The sequence below is a fragment of the Apus apus genome, chromosome 5, assembly GCF_020740795.1.
Source record: "Apus apus isolate bApuApu2 chromosome 5, bApuApu2.pri.cur, whole genome shotgun sequence".
Lineage (NCBI taxonomy): Eukaryota > Metazoa > Chordata > Aves > Apodiformes > Apodidae > Apus > Apus apus.
In genome coordinates, this window is record NC_067286.1 from 25,208,659 (window position 1) to 25,233,420 (window position 24,762).

Genomic DNA, 24,762 nt, shown 5'->3' on the forward strand with positions numbered 1-24,762 from the left:
TTTCTGCCCATGCAGGGGAGTTTGAACTAGATTATCTTTAAGGTCCCTTCCAACCCAAACCATTCTATGATTCCAGTAGCAGGATCCTTACCTGCTACTTAGTGTGGTTGGAGCCAGACAAGTGAATATTGGCAAGATTTTGAGTGAATAGAAAATTGGTGAAAATTCAGGAAATTCTTATTTCTGCCTTGTTTATTGCAGGCTATTTGACCTGGATGGTATGTTCTTATTCACATAAACATGCGATTATTTTTTTTTCTCCTAACTGGGATATGTCTTTTCTAAATGTCAAAGTAGCTGATGTCTACTTTCAACATCAGCAGTGCAGAAGTCACGTTTGGTACTAAGAAGTTTCCCCTGACTCTCTCAGGTGCAAGTTACAACTTAGTATGTCGTGCTGAGAGTGGTGTAAAAAAAGCTCTGGGAAATGCTGATTTTAAAAAATGCTGTTGTGGTATTTCTGCAGAATAACTGATATTGGCATGAAGGCTGTGAGGGGCTTCTCTTGTCCTTATTATCAACATGTTTTGCTTTGTAGCTTTGAGTCCCTAAAGGCAGTGCTCTCAACCTCAGTATTTCTAGTTGAGTCCCAAGATAATCAAACACCCAGACTTTCATAAAAAAAACCTCTCTCCTTCTTCTCTGACATTGGCTTGGTGCTTATTTTCCATTTATCACTCCTGTTGAATGTGTTGGAATACTGAGTCTTAATTTAAGACTTTCTCCCTGGAAACATAAGATGTTCTTCTTATGCTGTTTGTATGTCCTCCATTTCAACTCATGAGTCTGCTCATCTCCTACACACAAACTGTAAGCAGGTTACAAATGCTGACTCCAGAAGAAACTGTCAGAAGAAATAATTTTGTTTGGCTCATTACTACTGTGTTAATCCCTCTGCTCTCTTTCCTTGAGGTATCTAACAGCTTAGCTGACTGACAACTCCCTTCCTTAGCTGAGATACCACATTTTTGCCCAGAGAGGATGATTGTTAGAGATGTGCCTTCTATCTAAATCTTGCCCACTGGCCTTAAGAACATGGATTGTATCCAACTTTAGTTGCCTAGTGGTGGGCAGAACAAACTTGTGCTTGTTCAAGCTGTTGAGACAGAGAAGTGTCTTACCTACTGATGCCTCCAAATGTGTGAGGCTGGCTTCATTTAAATGGTATGAGCTTGAATAGAGCCTCTTCCTAATATTTAACCTAGCCAGCAGGACTATGCAATCAAATAAACAGGGCCAGTCATCTTGCATAGTGTTCTGAGCTGAGTTGCCATCCTCCCTGAAGCAGGCACATGGCCACCAGATGCACCAAGCTGCTTGCTGTCCTGCTTCTGCTGCACCTTTGGCAATTCAAATATGTGTCAGGATGTGTTTCTGCATGGTTACTAGTTCTAAGCCAGGCAAAGCTTGCAGGATTCTGGAAAATTAGTGGGCTGTATCAGTATAGGGAGTAAAAATGCACCTGCTGCTATTTGTGGAGAAGGGGTGGTCTTTCCATTGTCCTCTGAATGTGATGAGTAGGATAATTTCATACATAACTTAAGTGTCTGTGTGGTTGTTAATGGTAAACTGCAGAACTTCTGTTCTTCCAACTTACCTTGCTAAGAATTCATATACTTGGTCTCATCCTCTTCTTCTGGCTAGTCATACATGGGCTGTAGTCCAAGGGTGTGCTCTGAAATAGGCTGATGCTGGTGAAGCTGCCACCTCTTTGTTGGTCAAAGGGAGTTACTGCCCAGCAGAGCTGCTCCAGGAATCCTCTTTGCTGGTTCCATAGAGTTTGTACTGCAGCAAATTTTCACTTTGATTTTTTTCTGCACGTGGCTCATTGCCTGCACAGGAAGCGAAATATTTATGAAGTAGGGTGTTAGAAATGATTGTTTTCCTATCCAGGCAGCTGCTGGGAGTGCCAAACTTTGCCTTGTACTGACAATACCGTTGCCTAGCTAATCATGGGAGCCAGGGGTGGGCTTACTGTGCTGATCATCACACACTAGCAGAAGAGATAATGAGCTGCTGACAAGGATGCATCTGGAATCTGGCCGAGCACTGCATTTTGTGAGATACTGCGTGCTGCTTCTTCCTTCACAAACCAGGACAATGGATTCTTGTTCCTCAGCATAGTGTCACTTTGTTTTCTGTAGCTCTCTCTGTCTCCTTGATACAGTTTGAGTGGTTTAAGTTTGCACAAAGGAAAGAAAGCGCATCATGGGGAATTCAAATCCATTATAAACTAACCAGGTTTTGTGCGCTTGCTCTTGATGATCTTGAATAGAAAGAATATTTGAGAAATCAGCTTTAAAGAGTAATTTCATTTGTGGAGAAACCAAACCTTGGTAGCATGAAATCAGACATTCACCTGGCTGCATGCTGCATGGTATCACTCTGCAGCTAGTATTCTCCATGTTGGGCTTGCCACAATCTTCATTCTAGTAATGGAATTGTGCTCATGTTTTTAGATGGGATTACAGGCAGCAATGTCTTAATCAAAATTTAATTCAGTGTTGTAGCAGACAAGTGTGCTACTGTGGAGCCATTCTGTGTGGCAGGATTTGAAGAAGGAGAGTAGTGCATTTGCCCATTGCTGCTGCCTTCTTCAGTACTGGGGATGGTTTAAGTGAGAAGACAGTAAGTGCTGTTTATGCCTTCCTGGGCATACATACCCTACTTGCAATTTATGGATTTTTGTCTTGCCATCTTTCTCCTGAGCTGTATTGTTGTGGTGGAGTTGGGGAACTTTTGTCCTAATCTCTCCTCAACTCCCAGTTTTGGATATGCCATCTGGGGAGTTACCCAGATGTCTGTGCTGAACTGGGCTTTATTGATTTACTTTTAAAATACTGGTTAAACCAATGCAGTAAATTGTATTTCAGCTTTCTTGACACATATCAATAGCTTTGTCATTGATTCCTGGAGCTTGCTCTGTGTTTCTTCAGCAGGATACTGTGTAGGTAATACCTCCTTGCAGAGAGAAACTGTGCTGCCTAAGTTGTTGGTTCTTAAAAGGCTCCTCTCCAATTCCTTATTCAAGTTTCAGCAAAGCATACAAGTCTGTGCCCTTCATCCTCTCCAAGCTTGTTAATAATGTGAGTTGGACACAGACATGAAGGAAAAGTCCATCTCAGAACAGATCCCTGCTGGGAAAGCCAGGCTATGAGCAGCTCTGCATTTAACAAAGCTAATGGAAATTTCCAGGGAGGGCTTAGAGAGCTTAGTGACAGCCATAAAAAGGAAGAAAGTAAGAACTTGACTAAGTGGACTTCACTGTCCATGACTGACGCAGCATGGAGAATTGCAATTTTTCACCCTGAAGCCCTGGGCAACAAATGTCCTCCTTATTGCATCCACATCCAAGTGGAAACATCCTCCATGGTGCATAGAGCTTCTACCCTAGGCCTTGGAAAATGTGAAGTGCTTCCAGCATTTCCATGTTTAGAGTTTGATGGAGCAAAAGTTAAATGCTTACATTACCTGGAAAATATTCATTTCTCCAGTGTTAGCTCTGCTGCTGTGAAATGAATAGTCAGGCCTTGATTTGCAAATCTCCTGGGAAACGTACTGTTCAGGGCTTGCTAATTTACAAAATTCAAGCAATACTTTGCAATGGGACTTAAAAACCTTTAGGCTTTCTGAAAAGGGAGGTGGCACTGTTTTAGATGGGTGTGGTTAAGCCAGAGCAAATCTTTAAACTTAATTGAAAATCTGATTTAAACTAAGGTAATTGTGGTTGTCACACACATCTTGTTGTGTACTTAAATTGGTTTAACGTGCAATCATATGACCAAGTTTCTAATGCAGGCAACTGTCACTTAACCCATGCAATAGCAGTATTTCTTTGGTGAAGTCTTTGCTTATTAAGAAAGAAAATTGTGATCTTCATATAAAAGATAGTGCCAAATCAATTCCCTCCATTAAATTCAGGTATTTGCTTTCCTCACTGAACCTTGATGCAGTGATGCTGTCTGAAACATATCTCCTGTAGCTTCAATCAGTCATCCAAAGATTGGGAGCAAGCTGGATATTGCCTGTGGAAAGGCAGATGTGGGTTTCAGGTCAGAGAGATGCAGATGAGAGAGAACATGCAGAGAGAACAAAGATTGTGCTGAGGGATTTATCGCTGGAAGTCTTTTGCAAGAGGGGGGAGTTGGAAGAGGGTAAGTTGGTTAGCTGGCAAAAGGAAGAGTCTGCTGAAAGGTAGCAGTGAGGATGCTTACTGCTGCAGTAGAGTGCCAGCTGCTTATTCTGAGCCACTTTTTTGGCCCTGCAGGAAGACATGCTCAGTCCAGACTAAAAAGCCAGATTAAAGTGGTGCTGAAGATGTTGAACTCCCATTGTGGCTATGTCTAGAGACCTTGGCTTAAGCCTGTTCATCAGTGTTCCCAGAGTCAGCAACAGCAGCAGTAGCACCAGCTGCTACAGGTTGTCCTTCTGGGAAAGGAAAGCAAAGTCCTGGATTCTCTGGTAGTAAATGAGTAGCTAATAGGACCCTGGCAGTGAAACTCCATTGATAAATAGCAGCATTTAAAACCAATGTGGGAAGTAATGTATTAAATGGAATGGCTATTGATCTCACTGTGCAGGGAAAGGCGCAAATTCACTGCATGGAGTTACAACGAACTTTCCTGTCAAACAACCTGGCTGTACAGTAGTGAGCCTCTGCAGAATAGGTAGGAGCAGGGATGGGAGTTTTTAACCTGGTGTGCTGCATGTCTGCTTGGTACCATGGTGCTTTTGTAGAAGGGAGATGAATCAGACCCAAAGAAGTGTGTGTGCGCGCATGCGCAGGAGCTGAGCTTCCCATATAGTACATGGTGTTTGGGGAAAGAGAGGAAACACTACTGCCAGCTCACATTTTGGCCTAGGGAAGGCTTTGTAGTCTTCTAGTTTCTTGTCTTGGGAGTTGGCAAGGTGGCTGAAAGAAGTAGGGTACAAAGAGCACCTTGGCAGGGAATACTAATCATGTAGGTGGCTATGGGGACCATGCCTACACTTGGGAAAGCATGAAGAACTTTGGAAAGAGGAGAACAGCATGGGTCAGTTTAGGTCTGTTGTGTAGTAGCTGCAGATACCAAACAAACTAGACTTTTTAATGGAAATTTTGACTACTAAGTCAGAACGTCTCACTTGTGTAGGGAGTGTGCTACTTTGCTGACAGCAAAGTGTCACCCAGTGAGGGCAGCTGCCAGGGAGATGCTGATTTACAAAGGCTTCAGAGTTTATTGACATATGATAGCCTGTCACTAAAAACATCCACTGCCTAATATACTGAGACTTAGCCCTGTGCTGCAATGGGACAGCTAGCTCAGCAGAAAAAGTAGGGATGAGTGATTACTTCCTGTAGACTCCATGTGTGGTTTTGTTGACCTGATTTTCTCCAGCTTTCACCCTTGGTCCCAACCTGGGGTGCTGTCACCCCCACAGCCTATCCCCAGGCCTCCAGCACACACAGCTCTCCCTTTGCAACAGCTCTGACCTGCAGCGTCCTTGAAGCTGGGGTTCCTGTTGGTTATGCTGAGGCACCTCATTACAGGGACAACAGCTTTTATGTGTATGTAAAACACCATTTTGGGCCAGAGCCATAAGCAGCTACCAACTACTTGTCTGGAGTCCTTCCTTCAGATTATAGGACTATCCTTAATTCATGCTCTGGGGCTGCCTGCAGTGTGATCCAAGTCCAGGTCTTCAGCTGCGATTTTTTTTTTCACTCAGCTTGTGATGACTATGACACAGCACTGTTGTAACTCTCCACCTAGCACCGTCAGGTGTCTGCAATCCAGCAACCATGTGGTGGTACACAGCACCATTTCAAACCCCCCCAGGCAAGCTGTTGTGTCAGCATGGCATGTCAAAACACTGTACAGAAAGTCTCTTCCATGGTAATGCAGCCTATAGTGCTTCTGGAGGTGGGACACAGCAGTAGGTGGGAGATCTCCATACTGCCTTGGACTGCACAGTTGTGTGCCTGTTCTCTGAAACGTCTGTATGGCTCGGAGTTAAGCTGGATTCATTCTTATCCTTTTCCAGTCTAAGAGCTGTCAGACCTTAGAAACAGTGTGAGACACACTAACAGCATTATGGTTATAGTTGTTTAGTTTGGTTTTGATTAGCCAGCCCTGACTTTGCATGTCTTTTGGAGAACTGCACTGTGAAAGGTTGCCATAGCATTGGTTGTTCTGTTAAGCTTAGTAGCATTAGCAGTAAAATTTACGTTTTGGACTTTTTGGGCACATACATAGTTGATCCAGCACAAACTCAAATATCCTCTCCATCTGCCTGTGCTCCACAGTGACTGTCAGTGAGAGGACTGTATAGAGATTTATTTATAGGTAGAATGAGAACTGTTTGTGAGGAAGCTGAATGTTGACTAAAAGCAGTGTTTTACTTAGCATTACCTAGTGCAGGAAATGCTGGCAGGCACCACAGAGAGAATTGGCCTTCCCATTCCAATTCTTTGTTTAGTCATTTGGAGTTAGGGTAACTTGATTTTATACACACAGTTTTATGTCTTCATTTCCTGAAATCTCTCTGCTTCTGTTCCTGTGCCTCACTGCTAAGACTGAATTGAAATGAATGGAATATTCCAGAGCAGTCTGGGAAATACAGCACTCTGTGTTTGCAAGACTGTTTATGGTGATGAGCCCTTTTAACAAAAAATGTGAACTGAGCTAGATCTGCAGTTTCCCTAGGGCAGGAATCAACACGGTCCTTCTTGTTGTGGGTCTGTAATGTGGGCTGGCTGGAATGGTGTCCTGTCATGCTAATAGTTTTTCCTTCTTTGGTTTTTCAAGGGCCTTAAACTCTGGAGTTGAGTACCACTGGGACCAGCTGAATGAGAACGTCTTCACTGTGCATTCCAGCAGCAGGAACACTGAGCGGCCTGGGTGAGTCTCCTTGGTGTGGGTGAGAGACCTGACCCTTCCTGCTGCTTTCGTTACATCTGACAGCACCACTTCTTCTTTGTTGCCTTAGCACTGGTAGCATTAAATATGCAATTTCTCCTCCCCCACCTCCTTTGACACTGCCCAGTTGGGTCACCTGGCCTGCTTCCAGCAAGTGACATTCAGTGCCCAAAAGTACTGCCAGTGATGGTGAAGTACATGTGTCATCCATGGCGTCGGTAACATCTGTGAGCAAGCTGTGGGAGGAGCACATGGGGCTTGATCAAAAACACGATGCAAATTAAGTGGCCATTGGAGGATAACTGAAGAATGGGGGGTTTCACAAGAGATAAGTGTAAATCCATTGGGTGGCCCTGGTGACTGATTTTCATTCCTTGAGTTTCTGATTATGGGACATTTGTTTCTCAGCAATAAACTCTAAAAATAAAGCTAGATCCCTGACAGCCCTATTGGCTGCTTCATCCAGTCTGTCTGGTGATGCACACATTAGTTATTCTAAACACAAGGATAACTCTGCAGTTCCTTGCTTCTTGCCCCAGTGAGGACTACTCCTCTGTAAGCCAGATGTTTTCAGCAAGAGGGTGACAGTCTTGTTTCTGAACTGTGAGCTCCAGGATCCCAAGGAAATTATGAGCCGTTGTACAGGGTAGTGTCTGTGCTGTCCTGTAGACTTGGTTTGATTGAGGGTAAAAATAAGCAGTAAAGATTCTTTACTCTGCCATATGAGTGGGTATGTTCCTGCTCATGCAGGGGTTTTGGAAACAGATGATCTTAAATGTCCATTCCACCCCAAACTATTCTATAATTCTATATTGCCACTACTCATGTTTTCTGGCAGCACCTGTCAGTCTTACATGATGGGCTTAGGAGAGGTCTGAAGGCAGAAATACTGCTCAACAGTGAACTAGCTCAAAGAGAGAGCAAGAGAAGTGTGGCAGGTTGCTAAACCTTATGGAAAAAACTTGTGAATGTAGGAGTCTTTCCTATAATCTCTTTACCATTCGCAGCACTTAAAGCCAGAGGTCAGTTTTGGAAGGAACATCCAAGCATAGTCAAGATTCAGTTCTTGTAGCATCATACAATTCAGCTGTTTTATTCTGGGAAGCTAATGAGCCATGAGGTGGTTCCTGTTGTTTTGTTTTGAGAACAGGGAATTTCTCTTGTCCGACTGGAACGAGCAGAAATGCCTGCTAGAGTGCATTCATGTGCGATGCTGACAAACTAGGAGGTCCAGAGGAGGGAAGGGATACAGGCTGAGTTAAAACCGCCCAGCTGACGTGCAGAGGAAGGCTGTGTGTGTTTATTGTCCTGCGCTGCATGTCCTGTTGCATACTCAGCTCAGTGACCCTGAGAGAGAGTTGTTCTGCAGCCTTAGTGATGCTGCAGAGATACCTATCTATGCCTGTCAGACATGCTGCTTCTGTGGAAGGGTGAGTGGACTATGAGACTCTGTTGGCTTTAAAACTCAAGAGTCCAGCCAGCTGAGGCTGGAGATGGGTGTCTGTGTGCGTGTCAATAAGTGCAGGTCACAGTCCCCTCCAGCCCCATCTGCACAGGGGCTAGCAGGTGCCTGGTTGGAGTGGAGGCAACAGGAGGCTCAGGTGGATGCTTCAGTCTTGCTGGTGCATGTTGCCCCCAGTGCTTCTGGTCTTACTTGTTTTTCTCTCTTTTCAGAACCAGCAGAGCCACATGGAGGACAGACAGGGACATGGGCCTGATGAATGCCATAGGCCTGCAACCCCGAAACCCCCCCACATCCGTGACTTCGCAGGGTACCCAGACCTTGGCGCCTCAGCTGCAGAATGCCGAGACTCAGACAGAGAGGGAAGTGCAGGAGCAGGAATCCACCTCTGCAGGGACTGGGGAAGGTAGGAGCTCAAGCAATGATTTATCTGACAGCTTATCTGGTGAGTGAGGAGTTTCCACATCCTGTTAATGCATTTCGACGGTCCTGTTATCTCTTCAGCAAAGATTTCTTCAGCCTAATTTGCCTTCAGCCAGGCCAAGATGATCAGGAGAGTGAATCTCTGTCCATATGAACAGAAAAGTTGTCTTTTTCACATGCTTTTAGAAAGCAAAAATTAACTCTTCTCCCAATCATTCTGTCTTTTTAGAATCAGCTGTACTTGCATCAGTCCTCATAAAATCTCCTGAACTCTAGCCATCAGTAAGGTTGCCAACTGTTAGGAATTATCCTTTCTACCTCTGTGTTATAGTTTAGCTTGGTCCTTCATCCTGTGCAGGTTTTACAATATTGTGAAATACTGTAAAATACTGAAAGTAACTTCTCACAAAGCAGGTTTGAGTATTTTGTTTAGTCTGATTGATTAAATCTGTGATGACTGTCCAGCTCAGCTATTAAACGTCTGTAGTGTTTTCCAGTCGAGGGAAGCTTCCCCAAATGTAAAAAGCTGTAAGCAGATGATTTGCAATTCCTGTATGATTATAAAGTCACTGGTCTTTTGAAAACATGATTATTTTGTCCAGGCTTCTTGACTCTATTCTGTAGCATTGTGCTTGAATCCAACTCTGAATTCTTAGCTAGTAAGGAGGTGTGTGGTATACACATAGGAAAGACAGAAAAAAAATATCAAGGGGTCAGCTTTGAAGTTGCTGGTTCATGATTAACCCACTTGGCTTTGAGAGGCATCCCATGACATGCCTGTTTATGCCCTTAAGCTTGCTTGTGCTCTGTCAGCTTGAAAGATGCTTTTAGTTACTCAACTCTTCCACAGTTTCTGCTGTGTAGTGTCCAGTATGTGTGGTAAGGTTTTGTTTCTCTGATCTCAGGTCTTCTGTTGAAAGTTAAGTGGCAAATTCCTGACCTGTGGGGTTTCCTATCTGCTTATCTCAGTGGAGCTGAGGTAACTCCCCTGGAATGTTAGTACAGCTGAGGGGTTGTGAATAAGGTTGGAACACAGGATGTCTGGACAAGCACTGAACTTGTGGAAACTTGTACTTTCACTGAATATGGTACACAGAGTGAAAGCAAGGTACAATGTGGGACCTTCTTGCATCAAGGGCATGCAAGGGGGTCTTTCTCTGCTCTGTCAAAAAAGTGCAGCTTCTCCAGTGCTGCTTCTCTCTTCTGGTCTTCTGCAATCATCTGAAGATTTCGTTATCTCATTCTTTCTAATTAAACTTTCAACTTTCAGATCTAGATCATAGTTTTCCTAGACCATTAATGAGATGGGGAAGGATTGTCCTTTAGAGTGTCTTGTGCAGGATATCTCTACAAAAAAAAAAACAACAAGGTTTGTAGCATTTGGAAGAAAAGGAATGTAACTAACAAGCCTAGGACAGAGACTTCTCTGTCTCCCTTTCTAGCTTGAAAGATCAGCAGGTTCCACATCTGGTGTGACTTCTGGCTCAGATGCTGACTTATTGCTTGCCCCTTGCAAGCGGCCTCACCTGCAAAATGGGCTTTCACGCTTCTGTCTCTTATATAAGGATCTTTAGAACGAATGAATTATTTCAGTACAGATGCATGTGCTGGACATGGGCCAACTGGCCTTACCCTGTAGTTGATCAGTTCTTAGGCCAGTTGCATCCTCAGTGGAAATTCCTGTGCAAAGGTCTCAAGAGCAGCTCAAAACAGGGAGCAATCAAGAAATTAACTATTGGGAGTGTATAGGATAAAAAAAAACAACTGTAGTCCATGACAGAGGAATGGTACAAGGATCCGTCATGAATCAGAAGGACAAATTTTCAGCTGCTGAAAATGGTGGTCTGGTTCATCCAGGAGTCTTTGTGATACACATTACACTTGAGCTCCGTCATGCCACTTGTGACGTTAAGGTTACTGTTTTTCCAGCATCATAAGCTCTTGTGATGTTCATCCAGTGTGTTCAGGCAGGCTAGATTAGATGCTGAGCTGCTTTTCTCATTGTTAATTTGCCCACCATCTACCATAACTCTTTGCCTGTTGAAAGGGAAACACTGTTTCCTAATAGCAGGATCTAGAAGATGTCAGTGACATGAAGAAAAAAAAAAAAGTAAAGAAAAGGAAAAAATATGCCGCCAGCAACTTGATGTGTGACCTAGGGTGAATTATTAATCATCTACCAAATGGGAATAAATCTTTCCATAGTACAGTACACCAGGGGCTGTGAAGATTAATTAGTGTTTTGTATGGGGCTTTGAAGATGTAAATCACTACGTAAAAGCTCAACGGTATTATCAGCAGTAGAATGGATAAATCAGATTCTGAGTAATTTAAAGGGAAGTGTTATAGTTATCACCTTGTCGTGGTGAGAGGGGACCAAACAAAAAAAACCTCTTGAAAAAAGAGAAATAAAAGCTAGTGCTCCCTTTGAGAGTGGGTTTCTGTCCCTGTCCCTGTCAGCCCCACCATTGTGGGGAATTCTGGCTCAGGGCACCTCTTGCAGATATGTGCTTACTGTACCAAAAAAACCCAAAAACTATGCAGAATTGCATCAGAAATCTAATTAGGCACTGTGTGGGTATAAATAGTTTCCTTTTCTCATGCAAAGCTCTGCGGGGACTTTGCTGTTTTGATTATCTTTCTACCTCCTTTGGAGGAATGAGTATACGATGACTTTATTAGAAATTATTCCCTCTCATGTCTGTACCTCTTTGTATTGCAGCAGTTGATAGCTGCCTTGTGAACTCTGCTCCCAAGCCACACATAAACCAAAGGAAGCTAACATTGAGGAAAAAGCTAGAACAGGTACCAAGAAATGCCTAGAACAGTGTTTCGGTGGTCTCCTGCTTTCTTGTAAGCTGACAGGCATAGTAGAAATAGTGATGGAGTTGTAACTTTGAGGCACTTTAAATTAGAGGCACTTTAAACTTTTGGGAGTTACACTGTGCTGTGCTTTCCCCTGCGAATGGTCAGACATGATGGGGGATGGATGTGTATTCAACTGGCAAATTAAAACTCACTTTAAAAAAAATTCCCCAGAAAATTTAATGGCCCAAAGCTTTAACCTTTAGAAATTGTAATTCCTAGTCCAGACTGGGTCAGGCTGTGGCTGCCACTTGTTCAGGCTGTCAGCTGAACCAGCCATCTGTGGAGTAGGGTGCAAGTGGCAGTAACTGTCAGGGACTTCAAGTGTGCAAAAGGTGCTTCAGGTTGAGGGAGAGGGACCCCTGCAGAGCTGCAGGGCACTTGTTTGATTGTGCACCCATGCTGTCCCCTGGCTATTGACAATAAATCAATACATCTTTCAGGTAATCCAGTTGTTTAAAAAGAAAAAAATAACCCTCACTCAGAAAAATCTATGGAAATAACTGAAAGAGAATTGTCATCTCAGTTCCTATAATTTGGAATGTCTTTGGGGCTTAAAATTCAGATATCTACCTTAGTGCTCGTTGTGCAAGTAGGCACGTGCTACAAACTACTGAAATTGTAGCCATCAGAAGACTTGCTGTCTGTCAGTGGATTGCTGTTGTCTTTGGGGGAGCAACGTATTGACTACTGTCATGCCATAAATAGCTTCTAACCTATTTTGTTGAAGTGTTTCTCATCAGACAGTACAAATTTCCATCATCTCCATCTGCTTTCACTGGTTGCAGCAGATACTTTTGAGGGGGAAAAGGGCTGTAAAATGAAGGCTTGGATTTGTGGGATTCAATCTGTTTGAACTGTTAATAGTGAAAATACAGCATGTGCAAGTGAACATTTTCCTAGTGTAAGCAAAGCATTCTGAGGATGCCTGAGGAGCACTTCCAAGTGGAGTCAGTGTCCCTGCAATGTGGTGTGACTTACTCCATCTGAGACGTTAGCAATGTGTGCCAGGGGCTGCCTGTGCAGGAAAACCCTGTCCCTGGCTGAGCCTCCTGGATGCTAAAATGAAACCTGTTGGTTTATGTTCGCTGAACGTGTTTTTGCAATGCTCTTGTCAGATGTGATGTGACTTTTGTGTGGTTAGCGTGGAAATGGGAATCAGGACACCAAGGATCAGCTTCCAGATCTGCCTCTCATTCTCCAAGTAAAAACGTGGGTAGATCTCTTAGCTTTTCATCTACCCATCCATCTGTAAAATGTGTGTCATATGTCCTATAGGACTGCAACTTTCGGTTTAAAGCCCTCTGAAAAGCACTACCTAAAGAATAGAATCAGGTTCTAGAAGCATGTCCTACACTTGCCTTTACTGTGTGAACTATGCCAAGTACTTAGCTCTCTTGGGATTAAATTATGAGGGCTACTTTTAAGCTCTCATTACAAAAATAAGTTTCACTCATACAAATCACCAAGATACTGCTAAGAAATATGTTAACATTGAAGGCTGTTGTGTCTTTTCTGAGTTGTATGGAGTTGTTCTGATTAGCTACCTCAGAAAGGAAGTATGAACATGCTTCTGAGCTCGGGGAGGAAAGTGACTGGTAGTATTTCTTCTGGCACTTAGGGATATGTGATTATTCATAGCTGGTTATGCTGTGCTGTGATTCTCCCTTTCCTATTCTTATGCAAGGAGCGAATTCATTTTAAAACGCTGATATTTTTATCTTTGAGCATCTGAATTAGTGGGTCAGCTCACACCTCAGAGCTATTATTCCAGTGCTTACTCTTAGTTCTAATTTTGAACTTTTGTTTGCAAGCATGGCTACTAACTACTGCTGGTTTTAGAAAGAGGAAAGCTGAAAATAGCAAAAAGGAAGACAAGTTGACAGGTATTATGCTTACACTGGTACTTCACACGCTGGAGATGGTTAGCTGTTTTCTAGATTTTATCTCTAGTTGTCTGTAAGGTTTGTCTGTTTTTCTAACCCTAAATAGTAGTCTTGGTGCTTAAGATAAAGGATTTTACAGAGCCTGGAAGATCAGAATGTAGTTTTGAGCATAAAATGAGAGAAGAGGAATTGCACTATCGGTATGGAGATGTAGATGTGCTGTCACTTGGCCTAATCTTGCACAAGCTCAGGCTCTAGATATGCCTTTTGAGTCTGAAAAAAGTGTCACAAGAATGGGGTTTCTCTCTATTCTGCTTTTGTTCAGTTACTGGCGTAGGGAATGGGGTTTGGTCACTGCAATGAGTTGAAACTTCTTGCAGTCTTGAGGTGTGGGGATTACAGCATTGCTGTTGTTTTGATAAGTGCCTGTGTGCACACTCTGAAGCTCCACCAAAGGGAAGTTAGCTCATTTCAGTTGCACTGAGTGCTAACATAGCCTGCATTGGCAGCCTGGTGAAAGAGCGTGTGTGGGAGTCACCAGGCAGTAGAAATGAGCTGTATGTGAATCTGTGCTGTAGCTCAGCTCAAGGTAAATCACACAGGAAGCTTTGCTCTGAACCAGTCAGCCAAAGTCATTGTCAAAACCTGAGGTGGGAAAGGGAAGGACAGCCCCCAAAGCAGAGGTGCTTGTTGGCTGCTTGAATGGTGAGACTTGCTTCTGGCTCTCAACAGGCTGTCTTTCTGGAATTTCCAACACTGCTGTATCCCTGCACTCATAATCTGAAGGCGTGTGACCTGCTGATTTCTGCTGTAGCATCAGCCCATGCCTGTTTTCTGAGCAAGCAGCTGCCTCAACTGGAAATTCAGCCATGACACACAGTCTTTAAGGGGCAGGGAAGAGCAGGGGATGCTGTGGTGTGCCCTGCCTGCATGGACTCCTCTGGTGAAGCATGTGTTCATAATGCTGAGGAGCATTGGCTGAGGATCCTTGCTGATTCACTGTTCCAAGGCTCCTATATTAGAATAGTTTATATTAAGTGATCTGTCAAGAGCACAGTACCTGCTGTTTCAGAACTTGTGTAGACAGGGCTGCCTGGCATGTCTCTAAGCCAGGTTGCACATCGTGGCTTTCTGAAGCTTCCTTTCTGGCCTGGCCAGATGGTTGGTAGCAAGGTGCTTATGACTGTCCTCAGAAGGAAGCGATGACTGAATCAAAACCACACTTCTCAAACCTTTCACTTGACTTCTGCTTATGATTAATGCTTCAATATCCCTTGGCATGCATATTTTTCACTCTGAACTTTCCCGTCTAATGGCTGCTTCTGTCTGTTCTCAGTCTTGGTGCTGGTCAGCCAGGTTCCTGTTTCTTGCATCAGCCACATCCTAGTTCATGCATCAGCTGCATCCTGAACAGGATTTCTCTGCTAGTGTTGTGGGTCAGGCTCTGCCCAGGGGGTATTCTTGCTCACTCCTTGAGTCTCTGCTCCAGATTCTCATGTGGTTACTTGTGTCTCTGTGCTCTAACCAAGAAGCTAGGTAACTGCTGAATGCATAGTGGATATAGCAGGCTTACTATGTTTCTAGCAGAAGGACATATTCTACCTGTGATAATTAAATTTCCCCCCATGTCTATAGTGTTTCTACAGCAGGGCAGTATGTCAACAGGCTTGCTTGAAGATGAAATTAGCTGTACCTTGCAGAAGAGGAAGCTGGTGGTGTTTAAATCAAGTACCACTGAGTCCATGAGGAAAGGGAATAAGCTGTCACCAACTGCACAACATGCTAACAGCTTTAACTGTCTTGCTTTTTAAAAAAATATCCTCTACAGTGGCATCGTGTAGACTGTGCTGAATACCCTAGCTCTCATGTTGGATAAATGATCTCCACCCCATAGCCCCAAGTGGTTTTGTCTTCCTAGTCAGTCGTCAGTGTGGCTTTTTTTATTGTGTTTTATCTTCTGCCTACATCAGCCTTGTTGACATTTGTGTTCATTTCCTTGGTGCCAAGAGAACTCATGGCTTTCTCCTCTCCTCTAATCAGCATTGTGATAGCTTCATAGAGCCAAAAGTTAGATTTATCTCTTTAATAAGAATCGCCAGGATCCCACTGTGGAATGATCGTAGCAGTTTATGACTACAGATCGTTTTCCCAAAATGGGCTGGACTTCCTGCCATGGGGATTTAAACTCCTACACGAACTGTTTTTGTTCTTCAAAAGTAATCTTCAGCAATCAAGACATCTTACAGTGGTTCACTCAGAGCTCAGTACAGCCTGATTGTGAAGGACAGGCTCAGAGATAGACAAGACAAAGACTCTAGATATTAAAAAGTGTCTTTCGCATTCCTCAAAAGAGATCAATCACAGGGAGCAGGAGCCTACACGCTTGATCTTTCCTTGGTCACAGATAATGTGGAAACACAGACTGTGTTCTGTAGTTGCTGTCTGCTCTTGGCCAGCTGCCTTTGTCCTCCTTTGATGCTAGAGACATTGCCATCGTGTCATCTGAGGTGTTCTTGAACACATGAAGTAGGAAAGGCCACAGGGCTCTAGCACCATGGTGAAATGTTTGGTTTATTGCAGTCCAAGCTGAGGTTTTTCTTTCTGCCCCTGTGGGACTGACTGGACTGTCTCTGAAGCTGTGAGAAAACACACTGCCTCTTTGACTCCTCTGTTTTTTCCCACCTGTATGGCTAGGTAAGAGCTGCTTTTACAAGGCTTGGATGTGCAAGTCTGTGAGGGATGCCTGTGGGAGTGGCCAAGATTTTTCCTGACAGTTACAGAAATGAAACATTGAGCTCCCTCTGGAACAGAACACATCTTCTGTTCCCATACATGTTCACTGTGTGATGCATTACCCAGCATGCTTTCTCTTTGTGTTGTAGCTTGCCTTGTGCACCGAAGTTGCTTCTGCTTTCTTTTACAGGTGAAGGTCCAGAATACGGGGCCAGTGGGGAAGATGCCCTGAGTAGGATCCAAAGGCTGATGGCAGAAGGTGGCATGACTGCTGTGGTCCAGCGGGAGCAAAGCACCACCATGGCGTCCATGGGCGGCTTTGGCAACAACATCATCGTGAGCCACCGGATCCACCGCAGCTCTCAGACTGGTGCAGAGTCCACTGGAGCTGAGGGCACATCAGCACAGCAGTCCACCTCGCAGCAGCTGGCAGCTGAGCTGGAGGGACGGATCCTTTCAGAGTCTATGCAGCTGTCAGAGCATGGCCTGAGCCCGCGGACAGCCCCTGGCGGGAGTGAAGGACAGAGCGCTGGGGACCTGCAAGAGCAGGCCCAGTCCTCCATGGACACTGAGGGACCAATTGAATACAGTGACCTAACTAATAATAACCATCTTCCTGACAGTACCAACTTCTATAGTAATGACAGCACCAGTGGGGAGTCACGGAACAGGTAGAGATTGAGTTGTGTGTTGGTGCTACCCTTGTACTGCTCAGCAGAGACCTGTACCTCACAGCTGGCCAGGAACTGGAAAAGGTAGGGGTGTGTGGCTCTGACAGGATGCTGGTGGTTCAGAGGGCTTCTCTATCCTGGGTGACTGGGAAGGGGTAAGGACTGCAAGGGAAGTCACGGGGGTGAAAGCGTGCTTAACTTCCCACATTCCCACTGCTGAAGAGTTTTAAAAGGAATATGAACTATCTTGGCTTCACATCATGCAGATTTTTTGGCCCCATAGGGTTTTCTGAGCTCAGCCCTAATCCTGCAATTCAGTCAGTGTAACACTTCTTTGCTTTCCTCTTTCCTGCCCTTTTATGCTCAGGGGCTGATCAGTAGAGTGGAGAAAGGGAAGGGGACCTGCAGCATCCTTCTGGAGACAGGCAGTCCTACTGGACAAACCTGGGTGTGATGCTCCAGCTCCATTGCTGGAGTGGAGAAGTCTTCCAGGCCACAGTCCTGCTCTGTGGCACAGCACTGTTTTTCCCCCTTCAGAATATGGTGTTCCAAGACCCATCCTGCCTGTGCGGGGTCTTTTCTGGGAAGAACTGGGCTTTGCCAAAACCTGCATGACTCAGGATCTGCTTGCAGGTGGGGATCTGTCCTTTATAGAGAGTTAGTTTAGTACTTGGCAGGAGCTTAAGCAGAACTGCTGTATAGACAGGCTGGGGGCTACTGCTCTCTCTAGTCAGGATGCAGTTCATGCAAGGATGTTCTAAGCTGTGCCAATATTAACATGAATGAGCCATCCCAGTAGTTTCATGGTGCCAGGACTGAGCTGCACCTCCTTGGCAGGGGTCAGGAAATGTCTTTCAGCTCCAGGCCAGGGTGTGAGGTATGGGTCTGTGATGTAAGGTGTTGCATGTGAAATCTTGACCTTGTACATGTAGTTTCTAGTGGAGAAATCAAGGCTCTGATATTTTGGTTTTAGTCTCCAATGTGATTTTCCTTTTCGTTTGTAACTCTCCATCCCTAGCAGGCTTGTGGAGGAAGGACAGGGAGAGCGTGAGTGCTAACGAGGGAAACACCAAAGATCAATGTCATTAAAATATGACAAACCCTTGCTTGACCTACTGTCTTCATTTGTGTGATGGTTGTCTCTGTGTTCAGCCTTGGGGTAGGTACATCCAGCTCTAAAGCTCAAACTAGCTTACAGATGTCAGATGATGATCATGGCCCTTCCCACGAGGAAAGCAGGCTCAGCTTTTGAGTTCTAAGAAGCCCAAAACTGGGAAACAGGAAGGAGCATTTGGGAATCTTAATGATAAATTGCCTTTTGACCAGTTTGGAGGTGAGCAGGCATTCGTGTTCCCCATCATTCAAATACTGCAGGAGGGAAAAAGAAGCGTTTCTCCTATTCTGCTTAAAAGGGTGTGTAGAGGTGCAGCACTGTCCATCTTGGGCAAGCAGAGCGTGGTCTGTCCTGCTGAGCTCTCAGTGCAGAAAGAGGTGCAGTATCTGGCTGCTTGAGTGAAGGAACACACACCTCAGTGTCAGCTCTCTGCTTCCCCTGCTGTCTGAGCACCTGCTGGCAGCTGCTGTACCCCTGCCCAGCTCCTCTAGACTTTGCCCTGCAAAGACGTTACAATAAATAAGGCTGTCATTAGGTAGCACTCAAGCTCCCAGTCAGAAGAGTCTGTTAGAGAACATTAAGCAAATCTTTTCTTAAATCACAGCCTGGAAATGAACCTTAAATCAAATCAGCTGCTGCCAGGCCTCGTTGTGGAGTGTTAATGAGGCTCTAAAACCTGCCCTGAGCCAACCACATCCCTGATCTGACAGGAGAGCAGCCTGAAAAACGGGATTCCCTTGTGTGGTGAGGAAGGTTTCATGCATCCCTCTATTGCCTGTGGAATGGCTGGAGGATGTGCTGGCACTTGGGAGCTGGAGGAGCTGTGTCTCAGCTGAAGACTTGGGCAGACAGGGTGGTGCAGGTCTAGGCAGAGCTGTTTACTGCTCTGCTTGAGAACAAAGGAAAACAGAGCCTGGAAAAAAAAACCTGCTTCTGCTTCAGCTCAGCCTGGCATCTCCTCTTCCCTCTCACTGCATGATTCCTGGAAGAGTCTTGAGGCCCATTTTTGGTAGATGTTTTGCAGAGCATTTACAGATGTCCCTTTCTCTAGCCAGAGCCAAACTACCTATGGAAAAATTTCCATTGTGGTTAGAGAAAGATCTTCTGGGATGTCTCGCTCCAGTGTTGGCAGATTCTCAAAGACCTGGCATGCACCCTGGCCAGGCTGCTGTGCAGAGGCCTGAAGCCTGCTCTGCTGGGGACTTCCCCTTAGTCCAGACCTGCACCTGTTGGAGAGAGTGGCAGAGCAAGAAGTGAGCTCCAGTGGGAGTGGGAGCAAACCACAGCTGCTGCCTTTGACATCGACTTGAGATGTCTCTGAAGCTGCAAAGCAGCTTTGCATTTGAGGCTTGTAGAGGAAACTCTTCCAGAGGAGGTAAGGATGGAGGCCTGATCACAGCATGCAGCTTTGTTGTTTCTCCTAGCCTGCTTTGCAGCTCTGGGCTGAAAGCTGGTAAGAGCTGCAGCCTGACTCCTGTGTTCATACAGGCTTTAAGCAGGAACAGTGGGCAGAGTGGGTGTGGGTGGGCTTAATCTTCAGATGCTGCCTTGGACATGCCCTGGAGATGATCTGCTGTGGCCACACAACTAAGCAGGTGCTCTCAGTGGTAGTTGGCTTGTATGGAGAGAAAGTGATGAGCCTTCTTGTGGTGCTTTTCTTTTTTGAGTTTCAGACCTAGAATCTGCTAAGCTCAGTCTCTGTCCATGCCTCAGACCTGATGGAGTGAGATGGGTGAGTGAGAAAAGGGAGGATGGGAAGGAAAAGTCAGCACACTCAATGCAGTGGACTCACATTTCCCCCCCCCAATGCTATTTATTTTTTATGCCCTCTACCCTTCTTGGGGAACTAAACTCTCTGCCTTGGACTGTCCTGTTTGGCTCAGCAGTTTTCCTTGGCTGGTTGAGACAGGGCTGAGCTGACCTGTACCCTTGAGCAGCATCCCTGAATCCACAGGCTGAGCGGAGGCATGGAGCCCTGTGCCAAGCAGGAGGCAGTGGGTTTGCCTGTGTCTGAGGCAGGCAGCAGCACAGGGCTCTTACCTGCTCACTGCAGCGTGATAACGCAGTGCTGAGGCAAATGCCCTGCCAGGAACAATGTGGAAATTCAACAAGAGCTGCCTGAGGAAACCAAACCAGAGCCGTGCATGCTTGCTGGCCCAATTTAGGAGGCAAAATGGGAGCTTTGCTGCTTAGGAGCAGGAAATAATCTTAAAAACCAAAAGCTTCTCTCACCCTTAGCCTGTCAGGAGCCTTTAAATGTGCTAATAAAATCCTGGGGAAAGGAGAAATGCAGTGCAGATAATTTTATTTAGCTTTCAAAAGGCTTTTGATGAAGTCCCCACAAGAGGCTATTAAAGAAACTTAGTCAACTGAAGATTTGAGGGATAGAGTCCTCCTGGAGATGGCAGCTGCTTGAGGTGGGAATCTGAGTCAAAAGTAACAGCTAAATCTTGGTGTGGAAAGAGGTTAATGGTGGGTTGGTCCCGTTCCGGAGAGCCAGTGTTCTCTAAAAGCTCTAATGAGCTGCAAGGGGAGGGGAACAGCTGAACACACAAGATTTATTTAGGTTAGCTAGGAAGGGAGAAGATGCCAGAAGCCTGGGGCAGCAGGAGGAGGTAATGCTGGAGTTGCTGTGCTGGAAGGGGGCATTTGTACTCATCTTTTGCAGTCCTAACCTGCACAGGTGCTGCTGTGGCTAGTGAATGCTCCTACACCTCTGGGCCTGTGGCCAAACCAGCTGGTGAACAGTGCCCAGAGGACAGACCTGGGATTCCTTGGGGGGTTGCCAAAGGCAGGAGCTACAGCAAAGTCATGAGACTCAGTTGTCCCTGTGTTCTGCATTTTCTGCCCATTCTCCATTGCTGGCCTCTTGCTCCATTTCAAGCACCTCTATTTGACTCCCTCTGGAAGTCCCACCCCATACCAACAAGCAGCTGGCATGGGATGTCTGTGGGATGACTCTGTAGCTGGCTGATGCTGAGACCCCAGCTCTGCATTATGGCCATGAGCTGTGCTGGGCATGAAGGAGAGGGCAGGGACCAGGGCAGAGCTGAATGCACAGAAAGTCTCTCCCCTGGCCCTACCAGTGCCTGAGCCCCATAGCCAGCCCCTCTGCCCGCGGCTCAGGCTGCTGGCCAGGGAGCAGCTGTCCTCTCTGCTTGGTCCCAATCTGTCAGAGATGCTGTTCTCCAACAGAAAAAGGCAAGTTAATTAAAGCATGCAGCATGCGAGCCATCCGCCTTTAATTGGGATCTTGGTGTGCAGCACATAAATGTCATGCTGCTGCCGCCTCTGCCTGGAGGGGGCCCTGGGCACACGAGGGGGCCGGAGGGAGGTTCTGCAGCCTTTTGTTTCCAGCTGCCACCCTCTGCCTGCCAATTAGTGCTGGTGCCCCTTTCTCCTCGCCCGTGGGAGCAGAGGCCTCTCTTCTCCCTACCCTGCTGCCACTCCATGGCTCCTGCTGGGGTGGGAGGTGGGAGGCTGGTTTCAGCCGCTCGGTGCACTCCGGCCAGCGCGGGGATTTCTTTCCCTACAGCGTCTCAAACAGAAGCACCTCTCATCTGGTCTCTGTTAGTTCCCCCAGCTCCTGTTTGTTTTGCCTTTTGAGCAGTTGTTGCTGGCACGCAGCACTAGTAGAAGCTGGTGGGGATGTAGCTGTCCTCCCCAGGACACCAGCACTGGGCATCTGCTCCCTCTCAGCCAGGAGCTGGCAGCCTGGAGAGGGTGCCATGAGGCTTCCCCTCTGCCTCCCATCTGAAAAGCAGTGTGCTGTTGTTCAGCCTCTGAGCATCCAGCCTCTGTGCCAGGGTCTTGCTGATTTGGACCAGGCTTCTTCAGCTCAATGGTGCCACATGGAAGGGACTGGGGGGGCCCAAGCTCTGCATGAGCCGAGCTCAGATGACCTGGTGGGACAGGCAGGGTGTGAACCCAGCAAGGTGTGAGCAAATGCCCCTGCTGAAAGAGGCAGCCAGACACTGAGGTCTCCAGGAGGACCCATTGCTGCACCTGGACCAATGTGTGTGTGGAGAGCTGCAGCTGAGCTCTGCTGCCCCACTGAGCCTGTGCTTCAGCTGTGACTGGCAGGACACTGAGTCCAGGCTAGCACGTGGGTTTGGCAACCACTGAGGTTTCTCTCTCTGTCCTTGTGTCCAGCCCTGGCCTAGCTTGGCTGGTGGAGTTGAATGCTGGAGTTTCCTGCTCTTTCCAAGCTCATGAAACACCCGGGGCTCCCTGATCCTTCACCTTTACTCTCTGAGCTCCTAACTCCAGCTTTACAGAGGCTGGGGTAAATAGCAGACTGTGTAAACTGTGCAAGAATGTGAGACATCCTGGTAATTTAGGCTTGGTCCTTTCTATTTCTGAGGCTTGGCTACATGTCCAGGCCAATATTCCCATCCAGGTGGGTACCATGGGTACACCACTGCTTCAGCTTTCCCCAAACCCTTTCTCTATGCTGTGCATGCAGACCAGCAGAGCTCCAGGTTAGGTGCCTGTCACTGAGCTTTGCTCATCATGCATGGCAAATGATGTCTTTGTGTCTGCACTGCTCTTTGCAGCTGCTGGGGAGAGGGAAATCTTAAACACCTGGGAAAAAAACAGGACACCAGGATGGGTTACAGGAGGGGTCTGTAGCTGCTCTGTTGTGAGTAAATCAGGAAGAGAGAAGAAGGGAAAGGGAGTGATAGGGATTCTGCTTCCAGTTCCTAATGGGAATTGGGCCTGGCACAAGGGTGGCCATGGGGCTTGTGCTCTCCAGTGCTCACTGCTGAGTTTTAAATGAGCTCCAGCATCCCTTACCAACATGCACGAGGTGTCAGTACCAAACTCCACCTTATATTGTTGCAGTCTCCTTTTTCTTTGAGCCTAGATCAGGTTGCCTGGCATTGAAGACCTGCAGCAAGATGTCACATTTCTGTCCTGCCTCTGCCCTGCCAGAAATGCCCCTGCTCGGAGCATGGAGCAGCAGAGCCAGGGCCCAGGTCTGCTCCCTTCCCATGAGCACATGCTGCTGTGTGTGGTGGTGGGCTCAGGGGCTGCTCTGGGCCAGCAGCCACTGGGCTGATTTGCAGATGGAGAGGAGGGTGCCCAGGCAGGGGCTCTCACTGTGCTTCCCGGAGAGCAGCCCCCTGCTGCTGGGGCTCTACCATCCTGCATCTGAACCAAGGTACAGGTGCCCCAGGGCAAGGGTGCTCTCCTGGGCTGTCTCACCCGGCTGGTGCTCAGCAAACAGCCCTCCACTGATGGCTTTTGTGTATGAACCTGGGTTAATTTGATGCATGGAATTTTGTGGCATGCAATTTCTGCTTCAGAGCAGGGAAGGCATGGGAATCTGTGGCCCTTCCTGGAGTTTAATGCTGGACCCCTGACACCATTATAGCTTTTAAAACCCATCCCTCAATCCCCAGTTCAATAATACAGTAATATCCTGATAGGATCAGGGGCTGGCTCTGATAGCAGATGGGCTCCTCTCCCTCTTCTGGTGCAGCACAGGGCACTGCCACCCTATTGCAGGGAAACTTTAATTTGCAGATTATTTGTTTTCACAGCAGGCTTTGAAGGGGGGGATGAACGAGTTCCCGTCACCAGGGTGGTGGTTTCTGACCAGGCACCACTGAGAGCCAGAGCCCTTTGCTGGGCCCTGTCATGCTTTGCTGGCTGGTATCCAAACCCAGCTGCTCTCCTTTGCAGGGGTCCTTGTCAGACCTCCCCAGGATGACACAGCCATGGCTCTGCCCTTTCCTTGGGGGGTCATTGCCCCTGGATTTGCTCACTTTAGTGAAGTCCCCTGCCTGTGCTCGGTGCCTGGGCAGCGCTGCCAACTCCATCCCACTGCTGCAACCCCTGCTTTGGCTGCAGGCAGGTTTGGAAAAGGGCTAATGAAGACTGACTGGCAGTGACCAGGGAGGCTGATAGTGAAGTGTTTAAGTCTTATGGCAGGAAGGAGGGCTGCACTTACCTGTCTGCCCACTGCAGAAGTTCCTGAGGAAGCCCTGCCAGCAGCCCCTTGCTAATCACCTGCATCAAGGCAAACGCTAATTGAAAAAATTATTTAGGGAGGGACTGAGACTAGTCCTGCTGCATTTCTGAGGGGGGACCAAGCACAGCCACAAAACAGCAGCTTTTGGGCTACAGGACCTGGTGTGGCTGGCAACGACAAGGAGTGCTGGGAAGGTCAAGGTGGTTTTGTGACACATAGGGATAACCTGGGCTATGGGGTGCAGCCTGTGAGAAGGAGAGCTGAGCATGCAGCGGCAGCAGTAACCTCTTTTCCAGCTCTGCTCTCGCCCAGCACAAGGTGCTGCCCTGCACCCAGCCTTTCTCAACCTGCTCCATCCCCAGTGGCTACTCACAGACTGGGAGCAAGGATCCCATATAGGGACCCTTTATTTCAAAGTTCTGTGAGCTCCTCTGCGGTGGCACTAGCTCTGCCACAGCAGGCAAAGGCCAACCTTGGGATGGGGGCTTGGGATGCTCCCTGCAGAGCTGCAGCCCCGGCTGAGTGGTCAGCAGCACTCGGGTGCAGTGACCCAGGAGAAGCCCCGGAGATGAGTTTGCTCTGGAGGCACTGAGGCTGCCTAAACCTGGCGTTGTTTTTTTGATGAGACCTCAGATTTGGTTGACAAAGGTAGCTGTGTTGGCATAATATGCTTAGGCTCCTGTAAGGTATTTGACATAATACTTCCTGACAGCCTGGTTGGAAATTAGCCCT

General features: G+C 46.8%; 1 protein-coding gene across 4 annotated transcripts in view; it reads left to right on the forward strand.

The window, feature by feature from the left end:
- AMBRA1 (autophagy and beclin 1 regulator 1) overlaps positions 1-18,044 on the forward strand; it is a 134,879-nt gene extending 116,835 nt beyond the window's left edge. For all 4 annotated transcript variants that reach the window (XM_051621728.1, XM_051621730.1, XM_051621733.1 and 1 more), the window contains 3 exons: positions 6,789-6,881; positions 8,574-8,767; positions 16,459-18,044. In XM_051621728.1, the coding sequence (XP_051477688.1) occupies positions 6,789-6,881; positions 8,574-8,767; positions 16,459-16,943 (772 nt within the window). In that variant the 3' untranslated portion in view covers positions 16,944-18,044. The remainder of the gene's footprint in view (positions 1-6,788; positions 6,882-8,573; positions 8,768-16,458) is intronic.
- Positions 18,045-24,762: the final 6,718 nt, after the last annotated feature.